General features: G+C 37.5%; 1 protein-coding gene across 7 annotated transcripts in view; it reads right to left on the reverse strand.

Annotated features, from left to right (window-relative positions):
• TTC29 (tetratricopeptide repeat domain 29) overlaps positions 1-10,682 on the reverse strand; it is a 266,130-nt gene extending 255,448 nt beyond the window's left edge. For 5 of the 7 annotated variants that reach the window (XR_008657260.2, XM_055276061.2, XM_055276059.2 and 2 more), the window contains exons 1-4: positions 10,465-10,682; positions 9,792-9,838; positions 4,663-4,760; positions 2,459-2,542 (exon numbers count right to left, since the gene is read on the reverse strand). Coding sequence is in view for 6 of the 7 variants with exons in the window: in XM_055276061.2 (XP_055132036.1) it covers positions 2,459-2,542; positions 4,663-4,754 (176 nt within the window). In the remaining variant the exon portion in view is untranslated. Of the gene's footprint in view, positions 1-2,458; positions 2,543-4,662; positions 4,761-7,269; positions 7,455-9,791; positions 9,839-10,464 lie in introns of those variants that run through there. The other 2 variants (XM_055276060.2, XM_055276058.1) reach the window with 2 other exon arrangements.
• Between the last annotated feature and the right edge of the window lie 4,099 nt (positions 10,683-14,781).

The following is a 14,781-nucleotide window of genomic DNA, read 5'->3' on the forward strand; positions in this document are numbered from 1 at the left end:
GGATGAGATGCAGAGCACAAGCGGAGGGACCATGCTTAGATGACAGTAGGAACTCTCTACCCATCGCATTGGGAGGAAAGTCACAGCGTGTGAGTTTACACATAGGTAGGTTGGCATATTTTGGGGTACATGATGAGAGGTTATTTTGAAACTAGACACAGAGCGTATGTGTACTATGGGATATCAAAGCCAGTGTACATCAATTGTATTAACGAGTATACACAAATATATCGATCACCATATTAAAGACACGAATAAGGCAGTAGAGAGAGGGATTTGAGGATATATCTTAGGCATTGTTTTTGCCTGATTTGATTCTTCCATTTCTACCCATTACATTTTCGTATACTGAAGATCTATGACTTACCAGTTAGATAATTTTATAATGCAATCAGACAGGGAGCCAAACTCAAAATCTATTTTCCTTAAGAAGTTCTATCCTATCGTCTTAGTCTTCTCTGATTTTTTCTTGACCTCTAGGCTGCACCTCACAATACAGTCGGCACTCGATCATTTCATATTTGTCTCCTGCTCATAGGTCTTATTGTCTCAAATAGATGTTAAGGCTCCAGGATGGGGCCAAGTATTTTACAATAAAATATCATTGTCTCTCCCACTGTGAAAAACCTAGTATTAGATATAAAGTGAGTACTTAATAAATGTTTGTTGATCAATTTATCTTTTTAGAGCTGAATGGCTATAAAGAGTTTGATGCAGTAATTCCCTGGCTAACAGACTATGCATAATTCTTCATGGCACCTGCTGGGCATTGCTAGAGACGCTGAAATCATTCATCAATTTTCTCCTTTTTATGCTATTCAATTAGTCTGTCTAGGGCAAGGTCTAGAATGTGTATCAATCAAAAGCATAATAATGACCTGTGTACAAGCTATCTCCATACTAATGATTTGCATCCACTATCTTACAGAAAGAGCTTTGGTCCAAGAAAGCACTGAAGTGAAGGAAACTTTAAGGAGAATATTGTAGTAAGTCCTGAGAATTACCCAGTGTTACTGTTGTCAATAGTGTAATGATGAATTTGAAATCAATTTGGCAGTATCTTTACTGGAAAAATAATATTAAGAGAATACTCATCACCATAGCCTATTTTGCATTGTCTTAGATAAAGTTTTTCTTCAGCCTGCACTGGAAACTTAAATGTCAGTAGACTTTTAGTATATGGACTTCTAGTTTGTTAAAATTATGTGTAGCATGTTTAGTTTTTAATTTAATTCCAATTCTTAAGCCAGTTAAAACTATTTGGATATAATATTTAAATCGGAATCCAAATATGGCATACATATATTTTTCTTTTAAGAAGTAGTTGTACTATCATACAATATTGGCCTTAAATTTTATCTAACAGATTATCACGGAAAGTTAAAGAATTAATCATCAGAATAGCATTTAACCAAAAATCCTGCACACCATATACATGGTAGTCTGTAGAGATCTGCAGAAGTGAGTGATTACAGCTACTGTAAAATTTTGTCATTCTATAAAGTAGTTATTGACAAAATAAATGACTGTGTTTTTCCATGTTATATGCAAACTGACAAAGATAATATCTGATAAAATGGAAAACACCAAGAGACTTAGAACTTTAGAATATATCAAACCTACACCAAAATATCATTAGCAACACCCTTTCAGTAGAATCCCACAGCATTAGACAAATTAATAGAGAGAATCTTTTAAAAACATTTGTTGCATAAAATATTTTAATTGAAACAATTATTGAATTCCATAAGATACGTGTAAATTTACAAGATTTCCATTTTTCAATACTTACATGAAAAGATCTGATAACAGAGCCACTAAGTATAGGTAAGAAATATTAAACCTGTTTAGCTATTATTCTAAGTTTCTGTTCATTTCTCACTAACCTACATTGATTTTTGTACTGCTTTTATTCATCCCATAAATTAGATGCTAACTGGTGATAAAATGTCAAAGTTTGTGTCATTCATCTAAAAAATAAATCTAGACAATTTAGAATTATTTAAAAATTAACGAATAAACTATGATCCATTGGTTCTTTTTGTGAGTGCTTGGGTGGAAAAGGAGACATATTAGTACATTAGTAAGGTGTTTCTTTTTCTTTAATCACCAGGAGAAAAGATATATAAATCTTTTTCTTAAAGCTTTTTTCTTTCCCATGGAGACAACACACCTTAAAACGAAGGTTAATAAGCAATGAATAGCACAGACTTAACTAAATATTGCAAATGTGATAGTATAATATCTTGGTAAATATGGGAATTTTGAGAGCCATAAAATTAAAGACTTTGATATGTGTGAGATCAATAGACATGACTTATCACTATTTAATATGAGCTCTAATTTTTAAATGCCATGTTCCAATGAAAAAGTATATTACACAGGAAAATTGAGATTTCAATAAAGAAGACAAAAGAAACAAACTTTATATTAAAGTACCTTTAAAGGTTGTACTTACGCTGCAACCTCCTCTTTTGATAATCCTTTGAAATTCACCTCTAGATAATGATCTATGTCATCTTTTTCTTTGATCAATTGAGACCTAAATGAAATAGAAAGAAATAATAAAGCACCACCTTATCAAGTTGAAAAGCTGCCAAACACATAAAATGCCACCAGGAGAATAGAAATATTCAGAGTATAATACCATATGTAATAAATGCAATAGCTATAGAGTTAGGTCGTTGGTTGATCATTTCAAAATTTTATCTTTCCTGAATGGAAAATGAGAAGGAAGAATATTAAACCCATTGTGTAAACAAATAAAACACCAACACCTTGAAATAATTCACTTTCTACTTAAGAGTCTTCTCCTCAAAGCTTATAAGACCTTCTATTTTGCTCACATTTTTTCGTGGTGTAACTTTCCAACTGCTGAAGTTATATATTGTTTGGCACAGAATCCTGAGCCAAGAACACCTGTTTGATTCAAATGTGTAACATGAATTTGTTCCAAACATTACTCAATTTTGTCCTGAAATGCTCTTTGAATAGTTTTTTTAATCACACATAAAACTCAAATTATTAAAGGTCCAAGGTGCAAAATCATTTTAAGAAGCCCTTATTGAAAATGTATTATACTTGTAGTGCATTCATTCTTTACACCCTTTTGCACTTTTAAAAATAAGCATGCTATCAACCTCTCATAACTATGATGATATGGAACTAAACAAATATCAGTGTTTTATTCAGAAGCTATTAAAGAATGTTGATACAAACTTTGCCTTTTGTGGGTATGATAAAAATATTTTTCTTCAATAAAATGAATACCAGAAAACATTTTCTTTAAAACTCATCCTATCCTAAGGATATGAGATTTGGCTATGCTTTTGCTCACCTTGAAAACAAAATATAAATTAAATCCTTTAAAAAGACAGGAAGAATAAGCTTTTTCAGACTTCATAAATATTTTACATTATTCAAAAGTAAAACAAAAATATGTATGTATATATATTATAGTATACACACATGAATTATGCATTCATTGAAAGATTTCTCTGCTATAGGAAAAGAAAATTTTGATTTACTATTTCAAAAGAATTTTTATGTTAGTTTAGCTGAATGTATTTATTTTGTTCCAGGGGCTTTGGTCTTTCCTAGAAATACTAAAAATGAGGCATGAGAACAAAGAAGCCTCCTAATACGTTGATCATTATGCCTTGCAGGAATGGAAAAGTAGGCATATAAAGAAAATAAACCTATGTATGCAAACTATTTATATTGGTAAATAATATGTATATTACTAAAAGTCAATAGAATTACAAATGGCAATTTCAAAATAGCACAATCAGTTGATATTCATAATTATGACAAAATGTATCAATTTTTCTGCCCTGCATTTCCTCAGTGACAATTTGAGTAGCTCAGCAGCCATTCATGGGCAGCAGCAGTTTGATGATGCATTTTCAGGCTCCAACATCATTTCAGGAGCTGATTCTCGCCTGCCAATCTACCCTACAAGTAAGGCTCTACCCTCCTTCTAAAACAGAAGTCAGCCCTTGGGACTTTGTAGATTAAAAGCATTACACCTTTCAGTCTGGGCATGGTGGCTCATCCCTACAATCCCAGCATTTGGGGAGGCCAAGTTGGGTAAATCACTTGAGGCCAGGAGTTCAAGACCAGCCTGGCCAACATGGCGAAACCGGTCTCTACTAAAAATACAAAAACTTAGCTGGGCATATTGCTGCGTGCCTGTGGTCCCAGCCACTCAGGAGGCTGAGGCACAATAATTGCTTGAACCCAGGAGGCAGAGATTGCAGTGAGCTGAGATCACACCACTGCAATCCAGCCTAGGTGATAGAGTAAGACTCTGCCTTAAAAAGAAAAAAGCTTTACACCTTTTGTTCCCAAAGCTTCTGCTTTCTGTTCTCCATACACATTTAAAACAGGAAACTTATCTCCAAAACTCTACGGGAACCATGATATAATTGCAATAGGAAATAAAATGATGAAATAAGCCTAGATTAATAAATAAATATATTTGCAGCATTTGAATGTGGTTCATAAATACTTTTGAAACAGCAGATTTCAATACTCTCAATATAACAAGGTATTTTTCTCTTCTCTTGAAATGATTTTATTTTCTGAGATACATTATTGACATTTCTTACTATAGAAAATTCATTCTGTAGGAAAATAAGTAAAAAAACCAGGGGCACGTACCTTGGAATTTTTCTGGAGGAGCAAGGCAGCTTCTGTCTGGCTAAGGCTGTAAGCTTCGGGCGTGTCATGGGCAGTGAGGGCAGGGTGGTCATTTCGGACTACAAAAAGAAATAAGTAGAAATTGTATTTTAAAGAATAAATCTTTCAAAGGATCCTTTAAAACATTATTGGAGATTTACAGTCTGTCATCTTAGTTGAGAATGCCTATGTGTAGTGCTACAGCTCTGTTATTCAGGAATGATGCTCATTGAGTGGATTCGGCAGGTTGCTTCTCTCATTATTTTCTTCCATTGTCTGCTTTTTGGCCAATTTATTATTTGTCTGTATCTTCAGCACAAAGTAGATAAGAAGAAAATTTGATAAATGCATTGATGGTTCAGTTGGCATCTTTGGTAAGAGTTTTGTAAGTGACATGATTGCAATTAAAGAATAAAGATTTTGAGGATAGCTATGGATTTCTAATGTTTATGTGTTGCTTTCCTGTTACAATCAATAATTGGAAATTGCTCATACTTGCTGTTTTCTAAAAGCCTTATCGCTCACAAATAAAGGCTTTCCCTTAGATGTGATGGATGATAAGAACAATTCTCAACAAGGAGACAGCTGCCCTGAGAAAGCACACAGCCATAACAATATAATGAATCACTTCAAAATGTACTGTTTTTTAAAAGTTGTTTAAAACAACTTTATCTCACACTTTACACGGGTCAGGAATAAGGACAGGGTATGATAGGCATGGATTTTTTCTCCTCCATGGTGATGGGAGCCTCTGCTGAGAAAACTCAGAAGCTGTAGTAACCCAATGATAGGGGACAGGAATCACCTTGAAGTGTCTTCACTCACTTTGCTAGTGGTTGATGCTAACTGTTAGCTGGGACTCAACTGGGGCTATCTGCCAGAACTCATACATGTGGTCTCCTCATGTGGCATGGGCTTCCTCACATCATGGCAACCTAAGACTTGTTATGTAGCAGCTCCAGGCTCCAAAGGCAAGTATTTTAGAGAAAAGCCAGGCAGAAGCTTTATCCCCTTTTAGGGTCTACCCTTGGAAGTCACATAACATCCACTTCTACTATAATAACAAGTTCAACCAGATTCAAGGCAAATGAATACAGAACCACCTATTGATAGGAGAGTGTCAAAGTTTCATTGTAAGAAAAGAATATGGCATGGGAGATATTGTTACAGCCCTTTTTGGAAAATGCAGTGTGCCACAGTGGTTAGCAAGGCTAGTCTATAAAATCAAATTATCTAAATCCTACTCCAAAGAGGAAGCAGTGTGGACATGATGTCTGTGAACTTAGAATAGAAAAATTGTTACATGGTGCAAGGGCTCTCAGACGCAAAAGAACCCATGCTTCTGTTAAATAGAGAGGCATCCAAAAGGCCAGGGGCTCCTGATCCCACCCCCTCTATGTCCACCAGGTTTGACCTGTACTCTTAGCTTCACCAACTAACTGAAAGGCTTGTTTTAGGTTGTAAATGGCTTATCTTCAGCATTACTACCTGTGTGACCCAGGGAAGATCACAATAAAATCTGGGCCTTGAATATATTCAGCAGATATTTAATGAGCTCCTATTTGGTGCCAGGCACTGTTCTAGGTGCCAAAGATACAGCAGTGAAGAAAAAGACAAAACTCTCTGATTTCACAGACTTTGCAATATGAGGGTAAATATGGAGAAAGACAATACACAGATAAGCAAAATATATAGAACCTCAGATGTTGATAAGATTCTCTGCTGGAAAACGAAGCAGAGAACTAGAAACTACCCAGATGCTCACCAATGGCAAAGGGATGAATAAAAGTAGAAGGAGACAAGCTCAAAGACATTGTGGAGAATTTTGTTGGGTGTCCCAATAATGTAATGTCTTGAGGGTTACTGTAAAAACTGGCTTTCTCACTGAGGTAAGAATCCATTGGAGGATACAGAGCATAGAATTGACACGATCTGACTTTCATCCTGAAAGGATCACTCTGAGTTTTTCTTTCAGGTTAGACTGTAGTTGGGGAAAGGGTAAACAGAAGAGAGGCCAGCCCAAAGCCTCCTGTGAAATACAGGGGAGAGAGAGTGGTGGCTTAGGTAGGAGTAGAGAAGGAGAGATGTAGTCAAACCTGAAATAGAACCACCTGTGGATAGCTGAGACACAATATTCCTCTAGTGCTACAAAGCCATGGTGGAGGTGGGGGTGCAGAAGCACTAAGACGAGAGAAAATCTTCTGAAATTCAGTGTAGAAATAGACAGCTTTGTGTTTTTGAGAAAGATTATTACCCTGGCCTAAAAATAATTTTTTACATAATTACAGAGAATTCTAATGGAGATCAGTGGTTTTTTTAAATATAATAGAATCCTAGTACTACCAGTTTATCAAGGCATGATATGATCTATGAAACAAAATGCCCACTTATTTTTATGCAGTTGTAGCTTTAAAGTGCACAATTTAAACAGCAAACGTTAGTCCTCTCCTACAGACTAAACATTAGAAACATACTATATTACCCTTCATAACTTCACAACATAACGACAATTTTTTTAATTTTAAAAATCTATTTTTCTGATTAGATGTTATATTACATAGTTGAGTTACTGGAATAACAAGAACTTACTAAATGGCAGCATCATACAGAGCATACGGAAAGAAGTTATGATTCATGTGAGGTTTGAAGGGACACCAAAACTCCTCAAACGGGCCTCCCAAGAGCTTACTCCAGAGGAGCTGTGAAGACTTCTCCAGAGTTCCAGAGTCTTCAGTGTTACAGTGAACATCGGAATCATCTAAGTTCTTAACCCAGACCAGTGTAGCCCTAGTAAATTTCAAAAGGGAGAAAGGAAAACACCTAAGTTTGCCTCATGTGGGGCATTCCATCCTCTATAAATTTTAGACTCTTTTCTAAAAGCCCCACTTTACTTGCCAAAGCATTACGCAGTGGCCACTGGGGCCAGGGTAATCTCTTCATAATTGCAGGGGTCTTTGAAGAGTTCACCAAGGAGCTTCAAAATGAGGAACAGTGCTTGCAATTTCCTTGAATACTAAGAACATCCAGCTATTTGTAGACAGATAAAAGAGAGCAGCCCCCAGAGGTGCTGATCCAGCCAACATAGCTCATCGAGGTGCGTATAACTTCCACCAAAATTGGCATACCAGCATGTTATATAAAATTTATCCTTTTTGATGTTTACTTGAGTTCGATGATTTTTGTTAGAAAATGTAAGCATGGAATAGAAACCAAATGCAAATGACATACATGGAGATGGATATGTCTTCTTTGTCATACAGATCAACTGAGTTTTTTTTTTTTTTTTCAAATTCTGAGTCAACGTTTCCTACCATTAAAGTTTCAGCTGCCAGCTCCTTCATTTTGCTCTCCTCTGATCTGAGAACATTAGCAGCAGGAGCACCTTTACTCTTAAATTTAGTTTAATGTAAGTACTGCAAGCCCTGCTGGCAAGCCTCAAGGCACAAACTCTGAATGGGGGGTGGTCAGAGCTGAATGATAAAGTGGAAAAAAAGTTATCAGAGCTGAATGATAAAATGGAAAAAAAAAGCATGTTTGAAAAAATATCCCTCAATCAATCTATGTTGGAAAGTTTAAGCTTAGAGTCAGGGTGGAAGTTGAACAGGCTTTCTCTTTGTTTCTGAACCCCACATCCTACCTTACCTATGCCTATGAGGAAAGGGAATTTTGTTTCTCAGAATCAATATGTGGCCACATAAGATATTTTGTTTTACACAACAGATAATGTGTGATCTGAATTTTATGACACAGTTAATATTTTGAATGCACCAAATATGTAAAGGGGTCCTGTAACAAATTACTTTCTTATCTAAGTAATTGCCATCTTTTATGCCTTATAAGTTCAAGCAGGGTTTGCAGTACTTACATTAAATTAAATACCTGTAAAGAAAGCCTTTTGGTCTTTGTTAATATGAGTTGCATCATTTTCCTGGTGTTGGTCAGACAGCATTCTCAGTTCCCATGTGAGCTCCAATCTAGACTCAACAATGAAGAATGGGACTAGTGCTATGAGGTGACTGACCCAGGCCTGTAGCATAAATGGAGCATATCACCATTAGTTATGGCACCTCCTTAGGGTTCTCCTAGATCAACATCTCAGGGGAAAACACACAAGATGGGTGTGGCTGCAGGAAGGGAAATTGCTCAGGTTCAGGTGAGTAAGAAAGAAGAAGAATGAAAGATACCTCTTTGGCTGCCACCAAAATGAGCTTAGCCCCAGGAGCTCAGACTGAATCAGCCTTTTAGGAGGACCCAGAGGCACCTCCCCCAGTGCCAGCAAGTGGGCAGTGCTACAGTGTGGCACCATCGGGTGCTGAGACAAAGATCAAAAGGCCGCCTGAAGCCATTCCACTGTTGGTATTCAGAAGAGATTTGGTGCACTCTTTGATCTGCTGGTTGGCTCTTGTATCACAGTTATAATCTCTAAGTTTGGCCCCCACATGCAAAGACAAATGAGAATGGAGAAATACAGGATGAAAGGTTTGAGAGTGCTAGGTCAGGCTGAATGTGTCCCATGGTGTGAGTTTAAATTTTTGGCCCCCAAGTAAAATTCTTCAAAGAGTAACCCTCCTGCCCTCTATCCCCAGAGATGCCTTTATCAGGAAACACAAAGGAGGGAGACCTACTACTGTGTAAACGGAGGCTACTTGGAGAATGACTATGTCTGAGGCTGACCAGTGTCTCCAGGGTTCAGTCACTTTGGAGTAAAAACTGAGATTAGAGAAATAAAGCCAGTAAATCACAGTAAGCAAGTTTATTATACATCATCACGAGTTCAAAACAAATATGATTTTACTAAAAATCATTCATAAGAATTAAAACTTTTCATATTATCACAAGCTCTTTTACTATCAAAGTTTAACGAAAACTACAGAAGAAATATCACTAATTATGCTCCCTAAGTAAAAAAAAAATAATTAAGTTTACAAAGAGTCACTAATAATGTTTATTCCCAGTATCATAATTTTTGGACACTTCTGGCACTCTCTTGTGGGTAGTTTGTTAGGTAAAATAAATAGAAAACACATTTCCTACCAACTGACATTGATGGCTAAATCACAAAATCAAGCAGGAAATGAGTTTGAAGGCAAGCCGTATTTCACCTGACTTACATTTGCAGATTACTGCTAATGGTCTCTCCAAGCTTATAGACTTCAGCCTGAAAATCAGGAAGCAAAGATAATACAAAGAAGAAAAGAAGTTTAAAATCAGTCAGTAGTGTAACTCCTCTCCCCGCCCCAAGTCATGAAATAAGATTCACTCTTACAACAATACTTCCTACCGTCTAAGTTTGACGAACTTTTAAAGAAAATCCCCAAGTATAGATCCTACGAGAGAAACTAATCACTAAATCAGTGAAATGCCAAAACATCTGAAATATGTAAATGTATTGATGTATTTCAATACAAATGTGACATTAGGGATAACCATTTGTTCTCTCAAAATTACGAGATACAGTTATCGTTGCCAAAAACCGAGAGCATCTCAGTTCCCTTTCTGTTCCCACCTAGTTCTCAACAGGACTAAAGGACTTATCCTATGCCTAGTTTTTCACTCCCCTCAAATGGTCAGGTAAACCGGGGAGCAAGAGGAACTGGCGCCTTTCCTTACTTCTCTTTCAATTCGTTTATTGAGGTAAGTGGCGAGGGCCTGGACTCAGGAAGCTTGAGAAAGACTGATGGGGGAAGGGCTGTAGGGGTCAGGGAAGGGGCTGCCTGAAGAACAGCCCGCCTCTCCAAGGAGCTGAGGAAGTCCTGTCCCAACCTCGCCCCTGCCGTCACGAACCTCGGTGCACTGGCCCAGGGAAACAACTCCAGTTTTCCGTTCCGCCGAAGTCAGTCCCCCACCGGCGGCAGGTGCTGGGCGTTGGCGCTGCCCCCTCCTCTCTGAGTGATTCCAAGGCCTGGCTCCGCCGGCGCGTAGAGAGGAGACGCCGAGAGCGTCTCCAGGGAAACAGAGAGGCGAGGCAGGACGGCCGGGGGTGGTGTTAGGCTAAACCGGGCCTCGGGATTGGGGCAGCTCCCAGACTCTTCGGGCTTGGGGGCGGAGTCTGGAGAGGGGTGGAGCTTACTGATGGCCGGGCGGGGCCCCCAGACAGCGGAGGCTTTTCAAGCAAGGCTACTTTCAGAAGTTGGCTCGCTTTTAGGCATTTTCGCATAACCCAAGGGGCTCGAATTTGCCACTTTGATTTCTTTCGTGGCCTTGCATTCTCAATGTTTTTTCTTCATTTCCCTTTTGTCCACAGGATTGATGGGAAAACGCTGAGCCAGGCATTCATGAGCCCCGTCACCTGAAGCCAATTTATCCATCTAGCTAAGTCATTCATTCTCCTCTTCCTCAGCCTCTCTTGCAGTCAGAACCCACCACAAATGCCTTTTCCTGTCCTGTCCCCACAGACAATTCAGTTTTGAATTGTGGTTCGCTAAATACTCAAGGTCTCTTTCAGAGAATCTCCCTGCATCTGTCCTTATTTGTTTTGCATTTTTACCTGAAACTCAGGGTTTTATATTTACACCAAATATCATCCTATTAATCTCGGCCCATCATTGCATCTCTTCTCTCAGACATGAGTGTAAGGAAGTGAGCCTCCTTGCTCATTCCCTCATATATATATGGGGCAAGAGAGTGAGGCTTGCCACTCGTTACTTCTAAAATACTGAAGAGCTGGAAAGTTAGGCTTTTGTTCCTAGTCTACTGTCACACATTGTAGGAGAACGAGCCAGCAATATTGCTCACACGAATCATTCTATTAACCATAAATCGATTCTATTTGGAGTACAGGCATATCAACCATAACCATACTTTCATTCTAACATCTGATTTGCTGTAACAAATTACTAAATTATTTCCCAGTAAGTTTACATTATACATTCAATGATCACTGTGACTATCTGCAATTGGGCTCCACCCCATCCCCCACACCAGTAAGACTCTCATTCTATTCTCATGAGTTTATTTTCCAGTTTCAGCATCACCTTAACACACTCCACTGTGACCTGTGTGAATTCTTTTCCAGTCCTTGCTGCTTTTTCTGACTTAGACGTTTGTGAATTCCATGCACCTTCCTTTCTCACAGGAGGCTGTCTTAGCTGGCTTTCTAGGTAGTTCCTTCCTGCTTCTTTGGACTTATTTCTGCTACTTGCTGTTTTTTCACTAGAAGTTCTTTGACTAATTCTCTTTCTCCTTCTGCTTAGCATAGAATTCCTTCAGTTAGAGAACTTTGTTTGCAAGTGACAGAAAACTCAAACCGGCTTAAGCAAAAAAGGAAACTGATGAAAATCAAAGGATGCCAGATTCAGCTGCAACTTTATCTAGAGACTCAGGCCTTTCTGAAAGTTTTGAGGATTCCAGAATACCCCTTCCTTTCACTACATAGAAATAATTTCTCCTCCTCTGGCCTCCTTTCTCTTAGACGTAACTTTATCAGTATAACTTTGCATGGTGTTTGGCTTATGGGAACCAAACTTGCCTGAAAGATTGTGAGTACCTTGAAAGCACAGACTTTGTCTTATTGTTTTCTAAATTCCCTTGTACTGTATGCAAGGATTAGTATACAGTATGTGCTCAAAAATATTTTTTTAATTAACTGAATGACAGAGTGGTTTTTCAAACAGATTCTTCCTTGTATAATTCTTCTCATTGCTTCCTCAATCTTCTCCACCTAGAATTCTAGAGGGAAGGTCAGGTGATGCAATTGATAGTTTGAATGCTGTGACTGACATAACAACCTCTAAAGTTTCCTTTTCCAATCTTGCTCTGGAGAAATGATTTTAGGTTAGTTCAACTCCCTAAAGAAGCAAGTAATAATTTTCTAGTGGAAGCCAATCCATCTTAACTGCTCCCCATAATTGTTCTCAAAGTGTTTTTGATATCTCAATCATCAATTTCTACAGTAAAATTACTCTGAATCATTCTTGTTTTACTAAACACATCCCCAAGTAACATCTTAGGAAAGAACATATGAGATAACATTTTAAGTTCTTTCATGTCTGACAATATCCTTATTTTGCCTACAATCATTTGGTAGGGTTGCACATTCTAGATTAACAATCATTTCCCTCTGAATTTAGAAGGTATTATTTCACTGTTTTCTAGTATCCAGTGTTCGGGATGAGAAGTCTAGTGGCAATTTTATTGTCCTTCCTTTGTATGTGATGTAGTAGTAAGATCCATATGCAGTGACAACCACAAATTGACAACCACAAATCTGTGTGGCCTAAAACAACAAAGTTTATTTATTGATTACCGTATGTCACCACAAGTCAGCCTTGGGTTTTGCTCCATGCTATGTCACAGCAGAATCAATATGAAAGAACCTTTGCCACCTGGGGGATGGCTGGTCTGTAGCAGAGAGATCATGAGAGTAAACTGCACATTAGCTTTAAAGGCTTCATCCAAAAGGATATCCATCACTTTTGCATTTCGTTGGCCACAACTGAAATAGCCATGCTCAACTTTAAGAAAGCAGGTTTGTGCAATTTCACCTGTGCCTGAAAGACCAGATATCCATTAATGGTCATAATGATGGTCGTAGACCTGGTTTTTCCCCTCAACACAGGCATTTTCAGGTTACTTTATGTTTTTTGTTCTCTAATTTTATGGTAGAACTCTTCAGCTGAGTACTCACATCCTTCTTCAGATTTAGATAGTTGTCTTCTATTTTTTAAATTATAATTTCCTTGTCTTGAATTTGTTCTATTATTTCTTTAAGATTCTGTTTCTTGAATGCAGATCCCTAGATTTGTCTTTTTATCCTTGATCTTTTTAAAAAGATTTTTATCCTTTTTGCCTTTTTATCCTTTTTGCCTTTTGCCTGTAAGTTTTTGACAATATTGCTTTTTAGTCTTTAATTGATTTTTTTGTACATAGGAGGAGTCATATTCTTCGTCTTTGAGCGTTCTTGCTTTCTGATTGCTCCTTCTTTATGGACTCTTTTATGAATGTAATATTTTGCAAATATCTCTGAATATATTAATTTGTTTTTTAAAGTTGTCTTTTTATTTTTAATTTTTGTGAGTACATAGTAGGTGTATGTATTTATGGAATACATTAATTATTTTGATTTAGGCATAAAATGTGTAATTATCACATCAGAGTAAATGGGGTACCCATCACCTAAAGCATTTATCCTTTGTGTTACAGACAATCCAACTGATACTCTTATTTTTAAATGTAGAATTAAATTATGATTGACTGCAGTCACTCTGTTGTGCTATCAAATGCTAGATCTCATTCATTCTTTTAACTATATTTTTGTACCCCTTAACCATCCTCACTCCCACCCCCACTCCCTCACTACCTTTCCCAGCCTCTGGTAACCATTCTTCTACTTTCTATCTCCATGAGTTCAGTTGTTTCAGTTTTGAGCTCCCACAAATAAGTAAGAACATGTGAAGTTTATCGTTCGGTGCCTGGCTTATTTCACTTAACATAATGACCTCCAGTTCCAGCCATGTTGTTGCAAATGACAGGGTCTCATTTTTTTTTTATGGTGGAATAGTACGTCAAAAGTTGCCTTTTTTTTTGTTAAATTATCTTTTCTTCCAGGAAAAGTGTTTCTTTTGTTAATGTTGAAATTTCTGTATTATGTACCATATTGTATTGGGTTACTCTGTTAATTAGCATTAGGTTCAGCTGTGAGTAACAACCAACCAAGCAAACTACAGAATAGGAATGACACTTCATGGTGTCAGATTCCTAGTTCCTTCTGTTTTTAGCTTCACTGCACATGGATTCCATTCCCAAGATTGCCTCATTGGTGATCCAGCTATTATATCTTATCAAAAGAAAGCCTGCACAGGGATGAGGGGTCAAATGGGGAACCTAGTGGTTAAATTTTTAACAATGGAAATTGGGCTATCTAGGCATATTCAGAGAAGACTTACTAGCCTAAAATGCAAAGCCCCTATTAAGCATTTTCCACTGAGGCATCTTTGCTCAGAAAATTCCCCTTTCTTGACTGATATAACTGTTCTTTCCTTGCTTGAAGATACTGCTACTTCTTTACCTAAGGTGGTTCCCTTGAAGAAAAAATATGATACATTTTTATTTGCCCAACCTATCCAGATCTGTAATTAGAAGTGAATTCCATCATGTCCTAGG

This window comes from Symphalangus syndactylus, chromosome 4, assembly GCF_028878055.3.
Source record: "Symphalangus syndactylus isolate Jambi chromosome 4, NHGRI_mSymSyn1-v2.1_pri, whole genome shotgun sequence".
Classification (NCBI taxonomy): domain Eukaryota; kingdom Metazoa; phylum Chordata; class Mammalia; order Primates; family Hylobatidae; genus Symphalangus; species Symphalangus syndactylus.